The 19,189-nt window shown below is 44.4% G+C and overlaps 1 protein-coding gene across 4 annotated transcripts in view; it reads right to left on the reverse strand.

Annotated features, from left to right (window-relative positions):
• The window catches only part of SLC39A5 (solute carrier family 39 member 5), a 162,241-nt gene that overhangs the window by 20,641 nt on the left and 122,411 nt on the right, over positions 1-19,189 (reverse strand). For 3 of the 4 annotated variants that reach the window (XM_077483386.1, XM_077483384.1, XM_077483385.1), the window contains exons 11-12: positions 5,315-5,505; positions 2,071-3,245 (exon numbers count right to left, since the gene is read on the reverse strand). The exons of the other annotated variant lie outside the window; for it this stretch is intronic. In XM_077483386.1, the coding sequence (XP_077339512.1) occupies positions 3,102-3,245; positions 5,315-5,505 (335 nt within the window). In that variant the 3' untranslated portion in view covers positions 2,071-3,101. Of the gene's footprint in view, positions 1-2,070; positions 3,246-5,314; positions 5,506-19,189 lie in introns of those variants that run through there. 4 annotated transcript variants of the gene reach the window in all.

Here is a 19,189-nt window from a genome sequence, read left to right on the forward strand (position 1 = left end):
CCTTTATCACCACTTTCATCCATATTTTGGTAGTTGAGGCACTACCTTTTCTGTTTCATATTTTCTTGACATTATACATTTTTCACAACATCAACTCTTTCCCCATACTTCACCTATCACATCCTGACTTACAATAAACTATAAAATAATTATTGGGACCTCTGCTGCAGGTACTTGGAACCCTACCTTTTTCCGCTCGTCTTTGGCTGCCTTGTTTGTGGCCTCTTGTTTGTCACATGAGAGTGACTCTGCACAAAGATAAGGGATCGTCTGACTGACTTTTAAGGAGAACTACGGTCAGGAGAATTTTTCGTGTGCATCCTTCATTGGTAATTATGTTGTCTTTGTAATTTACTTCAATGAGTGTAGGAGGGATTTTGCATTGTTAAAGTTTATATGGTTAATATATGGATAATGATTGTATATATGTCTTTTGACAGCAAATTAGACCTCTGAAGAAGACTTTGATCACGCATGTTGAAACGCGTTGGAAATTTGCATTGTTAACATTGATAAAACATTGTTGCAGGACTGTAATACTGTAAAATTTAATATTCACGTTTATCTCTGACAAGAGCTCATATTTTAAATGTTTATGTGTGTTCATGACCTGTTCATAATTCTAAATAAAATCTTTTAAACCATTTCATTTTCTGATTTTTGCAGGTGAAAACCCCTGCTGGGGGAGACTCTTCCACATTATTACACAACTTTGTTAAGGAACGTCAGCTTCAGCTGGCCATACACTGTTAACTTTTTTTTATCAGTAAGCACAAAAAAAAAAAAAAAAAAAAAAGATTCCTCCATCCATAAAAACATAGGCATGTGTCTGTGCACACCCTAATCACCCATACAGTTTTTGTGTATCCCCATGCTTGTTGTCTCCCAAGATCTGCCTGGGCTGCTGTGAAAGGCTGCCTGTGAGACAGTATCACATTGTACAGATATTGGGGCTTGTAAGAGCTGCTCAGAGTGTAATACTGTCATGTATTGTAATGTAACTGCATGCAAAGAGAGAGAGGAGCTGTCAGAACTCAGCAGTGATGAGGTGGGCAGGACCAAGCAGCTATCGAACACAAGCCAATGGGATGGGGTCTGGACGGGCCACTTTGTGTATATGGCTCCGTCCCCTTTCCTAAGTAGCCCAATAATTGGCTGGTGTTCGATAGCTGCTCGTCCCCGCCCACCTCAACATCACTACTGAATTCTGACAGCTCCTCTCTCGCCCTGCATGCAGTTACATTACAATACAGGACAGTGCCACACACTGAGCGGCTCTTACAAGCCCCAATATCTGCTCAATGTGATACCCCCTCTCTGTCAATGATTCCAATCAGTGCCAGTGTGCCTGTCAGTGCCAATCACTGCTTCCAATCAATGCCGCCTGTCAGTTGTCAGTCAGTGACAATCAGTATCAACTGTCGGAGCCACCTATCGGTGCCAACCAATGCCACCAATCAGTACCACCCATCAGTGCTGCCTATCATTGCCCATCAGTGCTGCCAATTCATGCCCATCAGTGCTGCTGATCAGTGCAGCCTATTGGTGCTGCCTCTCAGTGCCACCATGCAGTGCAAATCAGTGCAGGGATAGGGAGATGGACTCAGCAGCTAGGCACATTTTCCATGGGGGGCCGGCCTAGTGGGGCACAACTGAAATCTGTTGATGTTTATTAATTCCACATGCCGACCTTTAGTATAATAGGTAATCAACACACTACTGTTTACAATGTATATATTCAATTCATCTATTGAAAAATGCAAAATGCACCCGCAATATGCAAACTGCAACTTGTATAGGTGTGAATCAGGCCTAATAATTCGACTTCTGTTGGAACATCAAAATACCAATTTAAATTGGTTCAACAGGTTTGATTTTAAATGGGCAGCTTAGGGTTTGTTCCCAGACAGTGTTGGTATTTGCCATCACAAAAAGTTTTACAGCTTTCAGTTTTCCTATCTCCATTTGTTAATTTTTAAATGTATTTGTGTTTTAATGAGAGACTGACATGTTCTGTTAGACACTTAAATTAAGATTCTATATAGTTAAAAATCCACAAATAAAACAAGCTTAATAAAAAAGTTTTATTAATAGTAGGGAACATGCAGGAGGTTTCATGTTTTTAATAGTCCTACTGCACCAGGCAGGGCCATCTTTAACACAGGGCAAAAGGGGCAGCTGTTCAGGGCCTAGTCATTGTTGTGGGGCCCAAAGCAGCTAAGCTGCCCCTGGAGCCTGCGCTGCCTGCAAATAGTTGAGAAGTGGATTTGGCTATTACTCAGGAGATGAGGGCAGAATTTAATGCTGGGGGTGCTGGTGATTGGTTGGGTGTTATGTTTGCAGCCTCTGCAGTGATTGGCCAGCTCGGTAAGGTAAACCTTGTCCATGAAGAGTGCTTGTCCAGGGCACAGTCACACCGACCCTTCTGCCTCACCATGTCTGACAAGCCGCCGAGCATCGGCTCGCTGAAGATAGTCTTCACCAGAGGGTTCAGCGGTGTGTGCTTGTGTTCGCCTGACGTCCTCTGGACACTATCAAGGTGAGACTGCTGTGTAGGGAATGCAATGCAGAGGCCTGTGAAGGGAAGGGAGGTCTTGTGTAATGATGGGGGTAGTATGAGGGAAGGGGGTCCTGTGTAACTATGGGGGTAGTATGGCCCATAAAATTTTTTTTTTTTTTTTAGAGAAGTCTGTGTGTTTGTTTTTTGGGATGTTGGGGTGGAGAGTGAAGATGCATGGGGGGGGGGGGGGACAAATAAAATGTTCGCCCAGGTTCCAATCAATATAAAAGACAGGCCGGGCACCAGGTGACTTAACGTGAGTAAATGAGATGCATGTCCTGTTCTGCTGTGTAAGAGGTAAAATGGTATGAGGAGTGCTACAAGAACACAGCTTATCCCTCATAGGTATATATACAACCCTTTTCTATTTTACACTGAGAGGATTATAAAAACTAGTATGTTATGAATTTGGCACCAGTTCATGTTTCCAAAAATCCTATGACTTGGTTGGAGCTTTGAGTTATGTTTAAGGATAAAAATCTTAAAAGAATGTTTGTTTGCTGATCCACTTGACAATTCCTGAGAGCCGCTGTCCTTTTCTCTATAAATTGAGAAACACCATCTGGTCCATGAACAGGGCAATGCACAGCATAATGCCACATCCAAACAGGAAGCCAGTACTGTGGAGGACGCAGTCCATTCCTTGGCAAAGGTTGGAGCTCTCGCAGTGTAGCATTTGGGGCAGCTGAATACAAGATGACACAATGTAGTTACTGTACGATTTACTTTGGCTACTTAAAATTCATAAAATAGCATTACACATATTACGATAAGGGTCATTAAATTAATAGACTAACTGCTTATTATTACCCTTTTTCTTTTCTTTGTTTTTGGTAAAAAATAAAATAAAAAATACAGTTAGGTTAATGAGATTTCACAAAACAACGTAGTCCTAGTGTGTGCAGGTTTGCTTAGGCTGTGTTCACCCCTAGATGCTGGCTTACACCGCATCCAATTTGCATATGTTAATTTGAATGAGACTGGTTCACATATGTGCATTGCATTCGCACTCCGCATTGCCCAAAAAAGTGTGCTTTTTCTGGGCATTGTGGTGCGAATTGCAAGCGGATTCTATGGGAACGCTTCTGATTCGCAGATGCATTCCATTGTGAACAGGATAAAACAGGATAAAATCCTGATGCGAACCTGACCTTATACTGATCAAAAACGGATGTGAAACGCTGACCAATTACATGCATGCATGAACCCAGCCTAAAGATGCAAGATCTGGCACACAGAAGTGATTTGAATGGTTTTATATACTCTGTAAAGTAGCATAGAATTTGTCAGCACTATCATCTACAAAAATAAAGTTCTAACTCCTCTGACACATAAAATGTTCTGGCCTTCACTAATGCCACCATCCAGAAAACTTTCAGTTCTTGGGTTCAGATAAAAAAAAAGATAGAATGGTATATCATACTATTACTATTTAAAGGCTAAGTTCATCTTTTGGAACAGATTACATTTTCCACCCTACAAAATGGAAGGCGCACGCACCTCAAAAAGTGGCTACTCACAAAACACAACTCTCAATTCAGCCATAAAAAATCACACAATGTATAGACATGTGCAGGACCATGACAGGGTAAAGCTGAAGCAGTTCAGGGATGCACCCCCTTCCTCAGAACTAGGCTAATGGATTTTATTTTTCATTAAATTGTCGTTGGTAATGCACTAGGTGTGTGCGCCTTCTCTTTTGGCTTTTTTTGTAGTTTCCATCGGATTACCTCACCTGAGGATGGCAGCATCCACCCAGTCTTGGAATACCAATGTCCCTGTTGTCCTTCACTTTAGAAGACCCCTTAGCACTTCAAGTGATTGTGTGTCTTTTCACATTTTTCACCCGTTTTTAGGGCAGAACATGTAACATGTTCTAGCATCTGCAGACTCTCCCCCCTCCATTTCCTCCCTGTGAGGGATCCTCACCCCGCACCTGCTGTTATGATTTTAAAACAGTTGTGCCGGGCCAGACGGCCGTATCATTCATTCACCGTTTCCTGTAAATTTATGCCTTCAAGTACCCATTTCGGCTGATGACTTAATGAGCTCACCAGCTCAATGAGCTGGTGAGTGATTTTAGTCCATTAAGTTTCCTGCTCTTCGGTAACTGCCTGAGAGTCTGCAGGAGCCTAAGGTTGCAGATTGTGGTTGTAATGCTCTGCAGGGTCCTTAGAAAAAAATAAAAATAAATGCAAATTTTTTGCCTGAAAAAAATGCATTTATTATTTATTCTTCAAATGGAGAACTTATGCTTTAAAGCGGTAGTAAACCCGCTATTTTTTTTTTTTTTTTAACGCCTGCAAAGCAAAAGGCATAATGAGCTAGTATGCACCGCATACTAGCTCATTATGAAATACTTACCTTAGAACGAGGCCCTGACATCTGGCACGATCCACGCAGAGGGAGCTGACATGCTCCCTCGGCGTTTCTTCCGGGTATCGTCACTCCCGCACATGTGCGCGGGAGATTTCTTTCCGGCCGCCGGCCACTGCTGGATTTTCAGGCCGAGAATCCCCTCGTGTGCATGCGCCGCTGCAGTCAGCGGCGAATACTGAGGGGAATATCTCCTAAACCGTACAGGTTTAGGAGATATTTTTTTTTACCTACAGGTAAGCCTTATTATAGGCTTTCCTGTAGGTAAAAGTTACCAAAAAAGGGTATACAACCACTTTAAGGACAGACATATATGGGCCACATGTAAGCATAATAAAATTTCCACACGTATGGACATAAAATCAATAAATAGCATACCATATCTACAAGTGCCACATATAAAAATATCCCAGCAGTGGCAGCAAATATCCAAGGAGTTATATGAGCAGAACTCCTACTGGCTACAACTCCAACCACCATTCCCAGATATGAGAGAAATGATGAAATCAGACTGAAGCAAAGGACCCTCTTTACTGGAACACCAGTCTGCAGCAAGACAGCAAAATCGCCTAGAAAAGAGAAAACAATCAACTTTTTCTGTAGTGAGTAAATGTTTTACACAGATGTCTTAAATACATACATCATTAAAGTACCTAATTTGTCATTCAAAATCTTTCTGATATATTTTAAAACAATATAGCAGTTTGGTTGGGATAGCAAAAGGTTCCAATGAACAACATAATGCTATATAAATAAACAAATAAGTGAGATGTGATACATATGATCCTCCCAATCTTCCCGTGCAGTATGGTATAAGAAGCTTTTGGCCATACTTCTCTTGTGGGTAACAGGAATGCACTTTTGTTTTCCTGTGACCGGGACTCAGCAGACTATAGCCCGCTATCAGCAGAAGTGGTGAAACTGCTCTTGGGTTCTGGAACCCAGATGCCTAAATGACAGCTGGCTGCACCTCTCAGTGCATGGCTGAGCATTGGAACTAGTTGCGCCCACCACCGCTCCTGCCCAGCAGTCCAGTGAGTGGTGACAGACAGTCCTTGCTCCCCATTCCCAACAAAGAACTGAGTGATCAGTGGTCATGTGATAACTCTGTTCTTAGAGCCAACGGAGGAGATCTGCAGCATCAGTGTAAGTATATATGTAGAGGTGAGTATATACCGTATGTTTTTATAAATGATTTTTGTAAAGCTTAACTCCAGAAAAATAAAAATTAAAAAATACCCTTGCAGTGGTACTGGTACTGGAACCCCCCCCCCCCCCCCCTAAAAAAAAAATGCAAAGGTTGACAGCATAGTCCTCACTTCAGCAGGCCTGCATGTAAAGACACAGATAAAAGATTTGTACAACGCTAGATTAAAAAAAATAGCTCTCACTGTAATACTCGCCTTCTGCCCGATGCTATCCAAATTGACTGATCTGTGGTCCAGCACCTCTTCTACATTAAATTATGTTTAAAATCCTTCAAGTCACTACCTGTGAGTGCAGAGTGTCATCACAGAGCCTTACACAGAGCGATTGGTTCCCGTAATTGTGCCCCAACTATACTAATCACCCTGGCTGTCTTTGATCCTTTCCCCCTGCTACCCAGGCCCCCATGTGCCCCTTTCCCCTGCAGCACTGCTGGCTACACCTCCTTTTTTTCCCCACTGGCTGTTAGCAGCTTGGGGCACACAGTGGGATCTTTTCAGGATGGGGGCGCTGGTAAATATATAACTGTGTTTTAGTTTGTGAATGGACAGGATGCCTCTGTACAGAAAGCTCCCTGTTCATTCATCTGGAGTGCAGTAAATGCTGCTGAGAGAAAAAAAAAATTGGGGAACTATATCCTCAGTTCCTTGTTCTGTCTCAAAAGTGGGACATCAGAGGTCTGTTTAACCCCTTGGCGCCAAGCCACTAATGTGCACAATTTTTAACCACTTCCCGCCCAGCCTATAGCAGATTGATGGCTGGGAAGTGAATCCGTTATCCTGACTGGGCATCATGATGTCCAGCAGGATAACATGCCAGTGCACGCCGCATCTCCGATTGTGGTAAGAAGCCTTTGACAGAGGCTTCTTACCACGTGAACAGCTGATTATCGAGTGAACTAGGAAGTGCCGGTAAACTGCATTTCTCGGTTTGCGCTGACAGGGAGAGCGGATCGGCGGCTCTTCCTATCAGAGGGGGGTCTGTGCTGATAATGAGCACATTTATTATCTGCACAGCCCCATCAGATGTGCCACCAAAGCTTCAAAAAAGGTGCCCCATCACAAACAGCTGTAAGTGCCCTGCCATCACAGTGCCAATCAGTGCCCTACAGTAACACCTGTTAAAACCTCATCAGTACCTCATCATCAGTGACACCTGTCAATGCCAATCATTGCCACCTGTCAGTGCCCATCACAGCTGCTTATCAGTACTGCCTGTCAGTGCCCATCAGTGCTGCATATCAGTGCCGCCTATTGGTGCCCATCAGTGCTACATATCAGTCCCCATAAATTCTACATATCAGTGCCACCTCATCAGTGCCTGTCAGTGAAGGAGAAAACAAAATTTTATAACCAAAAACTAAGAAAACGTTTTTTTTTTTTTAATTCGGTCTTTTTTAGTTTAGCAAAAATAATAATAAATAAAAACCCAGTGGTGATCAAATACCACCAAAAGAAAGCTCTATTTGTGGGAAGAAAATGTTAAAAATTTTGTTTGGGTACAGTGTTGCATGACCGCGTAATTGTCATTCAAAGTGCGACAGCACTGAAAGCTGAAAACTGTCCTGGGCAGGAAGGGGTGAAAGTGCCTGGTATTAAAGTGGTTAAAGCGTGACATGTTACGTATCTATTTACTCGTAACATCATCTTTTATATTTTACAAAACAAATGGGTTATAGCTTGTGTTTTTTTTAATTCGTTAAAGTGTATTTTTTCCTCAAAAAATTGAGTTTGAAAAATCACTGTGCAAATACTGTGTAACATAACAAATTGCAATGATCGCCATTTATTCTCTATGGTCTCAGCTAATTAAACATATATAATGTTTGGGGCTTCTGAGTAATTTTCTAGCAAAAAAATAGATTTTTGCACGTAGCAGAGAAATGTCAAAATTGGCCTGGGTGGGAACTGATTAAATATCTTTTTTCCTCTTGTACTTCAGTGAAGGCAGTGTTTATGTACAGAGATGTCACTATTACCTTCAGGGAAATCCTGTTCCGAAACTGCGAGATATCGCTGTATTGTCATAGTGTGCATGCGCAAGATGAAGCCCATGATGTCATTAATTTGCTGGGGGAAACAAAATCTACTCTCCAAGATCTCTGTAAAAGGCTTTTTTCCCACCAGATGCCTGTAGTGTCGTATCGGGCATTACCAAGATGAAGCAAATTGCATGCTCTTCATCTCCCATGTGCTCTGTATCATGGACATTTTTTTTTTCAACAGAAGGAATGTTTATTGAAGTTATTAAACATTACACATGAGAACAGTTGTCAACATGACAAAAAATATCTTCTTAACAATAGTTGTAATGTCATTTATGTTACTCTTGGGTTTACGACGTTTGTTATTTCATTACTTGCAGCATAGTATCACATTCATCGGTATCTCATCCTCCAACTATAATCAACATTAATCTCTGCAGCTCAATTGGAACTATAGCAACCCCTGTATAATTTTTTAGGCTAATTCTGTCCCATAAAAGTTTATATAGGGGCAGAACCATGTTTAAAAGTACCCTCCATGCTGAGAGTTGAGGGGGTTCTGGTAATTTCCATTTCCTTGTCAAAAATATTTTATTGAACATACAATAGAGTATTTGACAATAGGTTAAGTACATAATATACAACAGAAGTAATGAAGCTCAGAGTTATATATTCAATACAATGTAAATGATATATTCAACTATAATTACTACTATAACAATAACGCATATTAATGATATGGTTTATTAGAGGAATTAGCTTCTTAAGTAGGAAAGAGCTTCAAAATCATAATAGGAATAGATAGAGAAGAAAGGAAAGATAGGAAGAGAAGAAACTAGGAAGGGAAGAAGAGAGGTCTGCAGGGTCGAGTCGAGGGCTGCCATATCACTCAGAATCCATATACTGTAATCACTTACCCATCGGGTGAGCTACCATGGTAATTACCATGGTAATAGAACTTCTTTGTTAAAATTTGATGGTAAATCATTTTTTATCCACGGATGCCATACTTTTTCAAATTTGATAAGCATGTCAGCTTCAAGAGCTGCCAGTTTGGCTTGCATCATAGTGTTGTTCATCCTATTCACTACCTCATCCACAATCAATGAAGGGGATTTCCAGGCTTTTGCAAGTGTTTATTTTGCTGCGGTGAATAAATTAACAATTAATTTAAATTGGGTGTGTGTTAGAAAGTGTGGCTTTTGATTGATGAGTGCCATTGAGGGATCTGGATATTCCTAACATTTTAGATGCTATAGTAAAGATCTCATTCCAATAAATTTGAGTTTTGGGACATGACCACCAAATGTGGAAATTTGTTCCTAAGTCAGCGCATCCACGGTAACAATCTGATGAGTAGTTATGCACATATTTCGCTATTGTAGCCGGTACAAGGTACCATCTTATTAGTACTTTATAATTCGCCTCTACCGCTAATATATTGGGAGAGGCTGTTTTGGTTGTTAACCAGACTTGATTCCATTCTGGGGTTTCCAGTTTTTTTGTTCTAAGTCCACCTCCCATTTCTGGACATAAGCTGGTTTTACTGTTTCAGATTTAGCTAACAATTGAACATATAAGGTTGAGATTATGCCCCTAGAATGCAGGTCATTTTTACAATATTTTTCAAAGTTAAATTAGTTAGTGAACTGTCTGTGGTTAAAAGAGGCATAAAGAAATTTTTTATCTGGAGGTATCTAAATAGTTCTGATTACGGTATTCCATAATTATCACAGAGGGTTGGGAAAGGGATAAAGGACGAGGAATTCACAAACATGTGCATCTGCAGCATATCAATTCTAGCCCATTGTCAGGGCTGGCTTAGCCCTTCCTTCTCTGGACTGGCCGCTCAGCTGTCGGCTAATTGCAGGCTCTCTTCTCTCTCCACAGTTACCAGCTGTTCCTGATGATGCTCGCCTGACCTGCCTACTTAAAGCCTTCCAGCTTACTTCACCTCTGCCTTCGCCTTGGTCACATCACTAGAAACCATCTCGTGTGGTTTGTTTAAAGACTGGGTTGCTGACACCCCTTCTGGCTCCTTATCCTGCTTGCTGTTGCTCTACTTGGATCCCTGACTTCTGGCCTGGCTGACTACCCGATCTGGTTACTGGACTCTGGCTATGCTTGACTATGCTTTTTCTATTTACCTTTTTATTTTTATTAATAAACAAGTGTGATTTAATTGTACTTCTGTCTCAGTCTGATTCATGCTTTCTGACACCCATGCTCTGAAAGATCTAGGAGATACCCATGCTGGGTAAAATGCAGGGTTTTTGTAAATAGATAGAAGATTATGTAATGATTGCAACTGATTTCTGAATTTGTATCTGTCCCATAGGGAAACAAAATGTTTTGTAATTGGATTATGCAACCCTCTACGATCTCTCGGTGAGAGCCAAATTGACAAGGGATCACATTCAGCAGCTTCGATTGATACCCATAGAGGGGATTCTTGTAGTGCATGATATTTAGTTAATGATGCTATATGTGCTGCTCTATAATAAGATGTGAAATTAGGACAACCTAGACCTCCATTTAATTTGGGGAGTGAGTAAAGTGTGTGTTGCTGTGTACGTGGTCTAGAAGAACCCCATATAAATGTATTTGCCTTTTTCTGTATAATTCTCAGGTAATAGGCAGGAATTGGAATTGGTAAGACTCTGAAAAGGTACAATAATTTGGGTAAGACTGTCATTTTTATTGTGTGGATTCTTCCAAACCATGATAAAGGAAGGTGGTTCCAAGATTTCAAAAATTTGTTATATTTGTTAACATTGGAGGGTAATTAGCTGAAAAAAGATCCAAGAGTGATGCAGTGAGGTGTAATCCTAGATATGGAACTGATTTATCTGCCCAGTTAGAGGGGAGACCTACCTTAGCTGAATTTAATTCTAAATTTGAAAGAGATACATTTAGTGCTACACATTTCTTGGGATTAATGAAAAGGCCAGAGAAGGTAGCAAATGGCATTAGGTTAGGGCCTGATACTTGTGGCGATGAAAGAAATAGGAGGATATCATCCGCGAATAGACACATTTTGTGTTGAAATCCCTCTACTTCAATACCCGTTATGGTGGGATCTGATTTGATCCATTGGGAAAGTGGTTCTATAAGAAGTGCAAATAACGGGTGAAAGCGGACACCCCTGCCTAGTGCCCCTTTCAATATTAAAGGTATCAGATTTATAACCTGCATATTTAACACATGATTTAGGTTTATTATATAGTGCCCTGATCCAGTTAGTAAAATTTGGGGCAAAACTCCACTTCTGTAATGTGACGTGTTTTGGCAATTTGTGCTAAAAGAACTGCTCGGTGTACATTATCGCCTGCTTGTCGTGTTGGCATAAAGCCAACTTGATCATGATTTATAAGTGTGCCAATGAATCTACTTAGACGGGATGCTAAGATCTTTGCAAGAATTTTGATATCAAGATTAGGGATGAGCCGAACACCCCCCGGTTCGGTTCGCACCAGAACTTTCGAACGGACCCCAAATTCGAATGAACTTTAGAACCCCATTGAAGTCTATGGGACTCGAACATTCAAAATTAAAAGTGCTAATTTTAACGGCTAATATGCAAGATACTGTCCTAAAAAGGGTTTGGGGACCTGGCTCCTGCCCCAGGGGACATGGGTCAATGCCTAAAATGTTTTAAAAAATGGCAGTTTTGGCGGGAGCACTGATTTTAATGACGATTAAAGTGAAAAAAAAGTGAAATATTCCTTTAAATATGGTGCCTGGGGGGTGTCTGTAGTATGCCTGTGAAGTGCCACGTGTTTCCTGTGTTTAGAACAGTCCCTGCACAAAATGACATTAAACGGAAATAACACCATTTAAAACTGCTTGCGGTTTTAATGTTATATCTGGTTCCTGCAATATGGTTGAAAATCATTGAGAAAAATGGCATGGGTAGCCCTCCCTGCCCATTACCAGCCTATTTGGGTCTTGTACGCATATTAAGGGGAACCCTGTACCCATATTAAAAAAAGGAAATGCGTGTGGCCCCCAGGCCCTATATACTCAGAACAGCAGTATACAGGCGGTGCAAACAAGACAGGGACTGTGTAGGTTTGTTGTGTTAAGTTGAATCTGTTTGTAATTTTCAACTGGTACATTTTTAAAGTGTAGCTCCAGTCAAAAAAACTATTTTTAAGCTTTTTGGAAAACATAGGGAAGGGTTATCACCCCTGTATAATTTGTTTTGTCGTCCATCTTTTTTCATCTCACTTGCTGTTGTCTCCTTCCGTTTGCAAGTAGGAGATGTTTGTAAATTGGATGTTTGAAAGTATGGGGCCTGCCCTATATGCTCTGCAGAAATGGCGGAACAAGGTGTTGGTTTTGCCACAACATTGTAAGCCCTCAAAGTGACTCTTGGTGGGCGCTGAAACGCCCTGCTGTGAACGATTATATCAAGAATTGTAATTACATGCCATTGTTGAACAGTGGTAGAAAAATTGACCTTTGGTGGTTGTGGTGCTGGTGCCACAACACTATAAGTCCTCACCGTTACTCTGGGTGGGCACAGGAAGGGGCCCTCCTGTGAAATATTATATCAAGAATTGTAATTACATGTCCCTGTTAAACAGGGGCAGAAAAATTGGGCCTTAGGCACTGGTGCTGGTGCCACCACACTGCAACCTCTGCCATATACTCTAGTTTTATTGCAGGAATTAGCCCTGCTGCAAAGCATTGCATCAAAAATTGTACTTAAACAGGGGCAGAAAAATTGGGCTGATGGCATCAACCAGAACCAGAAATGTTCTTCCAACATATCAGCGGAGGAGGAAGAGGATAGACAATCAACATAACAGGACAGTCACTCAGCATCAGCATAGGCAGTCTTGAAGGGATGTGATATTTCAAAACAAATTATTCTGTTACATCAGCTTCAGGTGCTTGGTAGCTGTGGGTGATCCAAGACTGATTCATCTTGATGAAGGTCAGTCGATCAACTGATTCGGTGGACAGGCGCACCCTGTGATCGGTAACAAAGCCAGCAGCAGCACTGAAAGTGCGTTCCGAAAGAACGCTGGATGCAGGACAGGCCAGTAGCTCAATTGCATACTGTGCAAGCTCTGGCCAGTGATCCATCCTCAAGACCCAGTGAGCCAGAGGATTTTCGGTGGGAAAGGTGTCTAAGTCTGACCTTGCCCCTAGGTATTCCTGCACCATGTAAATCAGACGCTGGCGATGGGTGCTGGAACCGATCATACCTTGGGGCTGCGGACTAAAAAATTGTCTGAAAGCATCAGTCAGACGGCCACCTTCTCCACCGCTCCTTCTGACCGATGCCTCAGCAACACGTTGTCCAGGACCAGGAGTTTGTAACCTCCCAGTCTCTGGGAACGCGTTGCACAGACCTTTCTGCAAGGCCTCCCGGAGATGTCTCATCCTCTGCTCCCTCTGCGATGGCAAGATAAGGTCGGCAACCTTACCCTTGTACCGTGGGTCAAGGAGAGTGGCCAGCCAGTAATGGTCCCTCTCCTTGATCCGAAGAATACGAGGATCCTTCCGCAGGCTTTGCAGGATCAGGGAGGCCATGCAGCGTAGGTTAGCTGAGGCATTCGGTCCGGAGTCCTCTGGGTCACTAAGGACAACATGATCCGCAGCTACCTCCTCCCAGCCACGTACAAGTCCACGTGTTTCTTGGGACTGTAAATCATCCCTACAAGACTGCTGCTGCTGCTGATGCTGAGTGCCAGCCTCCACCTCCATGCTGACACAATCATCCTCCTCCTCCTCTTCCTCCTCCTCATCCTCTTCCTGTGTGATGGGTGGCACAGCAGGAACACTGTCTGGATAAAGGGGGCCTTGAGAGGCAAGGAAGTCCTCCTCTTCCTGCCTCTGTTCTGCCTCAAGTGCCCTGTCCATTATTCCACGCAGCGTATGCTCCAAGAGGTGGACAAGAGGTACAGTGTCACTGATGCATGCACTGTCACTGCTCACCATCCTTGTGGCCTCCTCAAACGGTGACAGGACAGTGCATGCATCCCTGATCATGCCCCACTGGCGTGGTGAGAAAAAACCGAGCTCCCCTGACCCTGTCCTGGTGCCGTAGTCGCACAGGTACTCATTGATGGCCCTCTGCTGCGTGTGCAGCCGCTGCAGCATGGCCAACGTTGAGTTCCATCTGGTGGGCATGTCACATATAAGGCGGTTCTTGGGCAGGTTCAACTCCTTTTGGAGCTCAGCCAGCCGAGCACAGGCATTAAATGATCGGCGGAAATGCACACACTTTCCTGGCCTGCTTCAGGACATCCTGTAAGCCGGGGTACCTGCCCAAGAACCGCTGCACCACCAGGTTAAGGACGTGAGCTACACAGGGCACATGGGTCAGTTGTCCCTGTCGGAGGGCAGAGAGGAGGTTGGTGCCATTGTCACAAACCACCATTCCTGGCTTAAGCTGGCGTGGCGTCAACCACCTCTCGGCCTGCCCCTGCAGAGCTGACAAAACATCCGCCCCAGTGTGGCTCCTGTCCCCCAAACAAACCAGCGCAAGCACGGCATGGCATCGTTTTGCCTGCGTACTTGCGTAGCCCCTGGAACGCCTACGAAGCACCGCTGGTTCTGAGGACAGAGCACTGGAAGAGGCCATGGAGGAAGAAGAAGAGGAGGGGGTGGAGGAGAGAGGTGTGTCACAACCAATAGTAGCATTTTGGAGGCGTGGTGGCGGAACAACCTCCAACACTACTGCACCTTGTCCTGCATCCTTCCCAGCTGCCAGAAGAGTGACCCAATGGGCCGTGAAAGACAGGTAACGTCCCTGTCCATGCCTGCTGGACCATGAGTCAGCGGTAATATGCACCTTACCGCTGACCGCCCTGTCCAGCGAGGCAAGGACATTGCCTTCCACATGCCGGTAGAGAGCCGGAATCGCCTTCCGTGAGAAAAAGTGGCGTTTGGGGACCTGCCACTGAGGAACCGCACATTGTACAAACTCACGGAAGGGGGCCGAGTCTACCAACTGAAAAGGCAGCAGTTGAAGTGCTAGCAATTTAGCCAAGCTAGCATTCAACCGCTGGGCATGTGGATGGCTGGGAGTGAACTTCTTTCGCCGGTCCAGCAGCTGGGGCAGGGACATTTGCCTGCTATAATCGGACGTGGGTGTACCGCTAGCAGAGTTCCCGGAAGCACTTGGCTGTGACACACCTAATTCTACACCTTCATTCCTCTCAGAGCAGGTTTTAGAGAGGACTGAAGGTCTAGTGGGGTTGGAGATGCCAGCTGATGAGGAGCAAGGAGAGGTCCGCTTTGTTCTTTGGTGTGGGTCTTTGAGGTACGCTTGCCAACGAGCTGCATGGCAGGTCAACATATGTCTGGTCAAGCATGTGGTGCCCAAGCGGCTGATGTTTTGGCCACGTGAGATACGCTTGAGACATATGTTGCAAATAGCAGCGGTGCGATCTGATGCACTCGTCTCAAAAAAGGCCCACACCAAAGAACTTTTAGAATAACGCGCAGAGGCAGCGCCCTGCACAGGCGGAGCTCTGCGGTGTGATTCAGTCGGTGTGCTGCCCCTAAGCTGGCCCCCGGAGGGCATCCTGCCTCGTTGGACATGTGCCTCCTCCTCCTCCTCCTCCTCCTCCTCTCTCCTTCCAGGCACCCACGTGGAGTCAGTGCCCTCATCATCCCCTCCCTCTTTATCGCTGTAGCAAACCTGGCAGTGTGCTGCAGCTTGTGGAACATGACTGCCAGATTGCTGTCCTTCTTGAGCATCCCCTCTCTGCACTCACGCTACTGCCTTCCTCTAGCTGAGTGTCATCATCAGAGCCCACAAAACACTGGGCATCCTCCTGGAGCATGTACCCAACACTGTGCTCAAAGAGTTCAGGAGACTCCTCAGGAGGACGTGGTGGGTCTAGGGAAGGAGTCACTGATGATGACATTGAGAGGAGGGAAGACGATGCGTTGCCAGCTGCTTTGCTAGTACCCTGAGACTGGGTGAGAGAGGATGAGGAGGATGAAGAGGGCTTGGTCATCCACTCTACCAATCGTTGGCATGTTGCGGCTCAACATGTCCAGCTGCCGAAAAGGACAAGCGTGTCCCATGGCCACGTGCTGATGACAATGCACCGCGTCCACGACCAGCACTGTTGTCTCTAGACACAGAGCCTGCTTGCCCTCTTTTATCGGCTCGCGCATATCTGCCTCTCCTTGCTGGCCTTCCAGACATGGTAATGGCCTGAAGGGAGTTGGGTAAAAAAGCAGTTGGGTAGTGTATATTGTGCTAGAGGCACACAACACCCACTAACTCCTGCAGATGCCTTTATTATAGAACACCAGAGATAAAGGGGTATATACAGATGTATACTGTGCTGTGCTGGAGGCACACACAACTTCCAATAACTCCTGCAGATGGCAAGTGGGCTCAAATAGAGAACAGCTATGTAGGTGGATATAGCGGTATGTACTGGGTACAGAGCACGCAGACAGCACGCACAAGCTCCTAACACTACTGACTGCAAGCTCTATTATAAAAGATAGATCACTAGCTATATAGGTGAGGTGAATATAGCGGTGTATACTGCGGTCAGGGCACGCAGACAACAACCACTACACAACAGCAAGATCGAAAATCGTCCGAAAACGATCGGTGTGTACTGTGTTGAAGGTACACAGAACACCCACTAACTCCTGCAGATGCCTTTATTATAAAACACCAGAGATAAAGGGGTATATACAGATGTATACTGTGCTGTGCTGGAGGCACACACAACTTCCAATAACTCCTGCAGATGGCAAGTGGGCTCAAATAGAGAACAGCTATGTAGGTGGATATAGCGGTATGTACTGGGTACAGAGCACGCAGACAGCACGCACAAGCTCCTAACACTACTGACTGCAAGCTCTATTATAAAAGATAGATCACTAGCTATATAGGTGAGGTGAATATATCGGTGTATACTGTGGTCAGGGCACGCAGACAACAACCACTACACAACAGCAAGATCGAAAATCGGGCGAAAACGATCGGTGTGTACTGTGTTGAAGGTACACAGAACACCCACTGCTTCAAACGCCAACACACTACACAAGGCCGCCGCGCTGGCGGCCTTATATAGTGTGGGGCGTGCACTACACAGCCTGAGCTATGATTGGCCACAGGCATCCTGCCTGTGGCCAATCATGGCTCTCCTCGCTGCTGGCGCTGCGATTGGCCAAGCATGCGGGGTCACAGTGTATGCTTGGCCAATCATGAGCCAGCAATGCACTGCGCCATCGCAGTGCATTGTGGGCCGTGAGCGCCACACGAATTTGTCGCGAACGGACCAAAATGTTCGGACTTCGCCGAACGGACAAACAGCCGATGTTCGAGTCGAACATATATGTTCGACTCGAACACGAAGCTCATCCCTAATCAAGATTTAGCATTGCTATTGAATGCCTCTGCCAATATAGGGGAAATAGAGTCTGAAAAGGTGCGGTAGTATAATGCAGAATAACCATCTGGTCCTGGTCTTTTATAAATTTTCAACTCTTTGATTACCTTTTCTACTTCCTCTGCCATGATAGGTACCTAAAGTTGTGTTTTTTGTGAAACCGTTAGTTCAGGTAGGTTAATTTGTGAGAAGAAGGAATCTGCTTCGTTTGAATTGAATGTATTTGATTCCGTGTATAGTGTATTTAATTGAGAACGAAATTTGTGAACGATTTTAAGGGGGTGGCTTGTATATATTTTTTTTAATCTAATTGGTTTAAATTTGTTATTTGTTGATCTGAGTGCCCTCGCCAGATATGTGCCTGGTTTGTTAGATTTCATGAAGAAAGCATGTCTGGAACGACGCAGTAATTTATCAGATGATTCTGTAAGAAAAAGATCATATTCCAGTCGTGCCTTCTCTAAATTATTTTTAGTAGTTGGATTAGGATTGCTTTGCTGTCAGAAACAATGAAACAGACTGAGACAGAAGTACAATCAAATCACACTTTTTTATTAATAAAAAGGTAAATAGAAAAAAGCGTAGTCAAGCATAGCCAGAGTCCAGTTGCCAGATCAGGTAGTCAGCCAGTCCAAAGTTCATAAACCAGATCAGGTAATCGGCCAGTCCAGAAGTCAGGGATCCAAGGAGAGCAACTGCAAGCAGGATAAGAAGCCAGGAGGGATGTCAGCAAGCCAGTCTTGAAACAAACAGCAGGAGATGGTTCCTTGTGATGTGACCAACGCGAAGGCAAAGGAAAGAGTGAGCTGGAAGGCTTTAAATAGGCAGGTTAGACCAGCATCATCGGGAACAGCTGGTAACTGTGGAAAGAGAAGAGAGCTGACAATTAGCCGACAGCTGAGTGGCCAGCCCAGAGGAGGAAGGGCTAAACCAGCCCTGACATTTGCAAACCCATGACCCCTCTCCCTCAGGGGGCCACCTTGCTTGAGGGGAAACCGTCTATGGAACTCGTGGAGGACAGGGGCATGTACGTCAGAGGATGAAATCCAGGAGCGTTCCTCCGTACCGTACCCCTTCCAATGCACCAGGTACTGTATGCACCCACGGAACCTACGGGAGTCAACAATGGATTGTACTTCATACTACTCATGGTTCTCAACCTGAATAGGGTGAGGACGTGGCACCGAGGTGGTAAAACAGTTACAGACCAACGGTTTCAATAAGGAGACATGAAACACATTTGAGATGCGCAAGGAGGAAGGTCCAACGCGTAATCCTGCAAAGGATATGGAAAGGCCCAATAACCCGAGGTGCAAACTTCAGTGAGGGAACACGAAGCCGGAGGTTGCGAGATGACAGCCAGACCTTGTCCCCAACCTGGTAGGAAGGCGCAGGCAGGCATCTGTGGTCAGCATGGAGTCTGTACCTATCATTAGCATGATGCAAAGACTCCTGGACTTGTACCCAAGTGGAACGAAGACCATGGAGATGCTCCTCTAATGCAGGAATAATCTGCGGAACAAACGAGTCAGGCAACATGGAAGGTTGGAAACCATAATTTGCCATAAATGGAGACAAACGGGAGGCAGAATTCAAGGCACTGTTGTGAGCAAACTCCAAGGTATTACCCAAGGTAATAGGTCAGACCAGTTGTTATGATGGTCAGAAATATAGCAACAT

The sequence above is a fragment of the Lithobates pipiens genome, unplaced genomic scaffold, assembly GCF_037356315.1.
Source record: "Lithobates pipiens isolate NorthernLeopardFrog02 unplaced genomic scaffold, aLitPip1_a1.2 Scaffold_16, whole genome shotgun sequence".
Classification (NCBI taxonomy): Eukaryota; Metazoa; Chordata; class Amphibia; order Anura; family Ranidae; genus Lithobates; species Lithobates pipiens.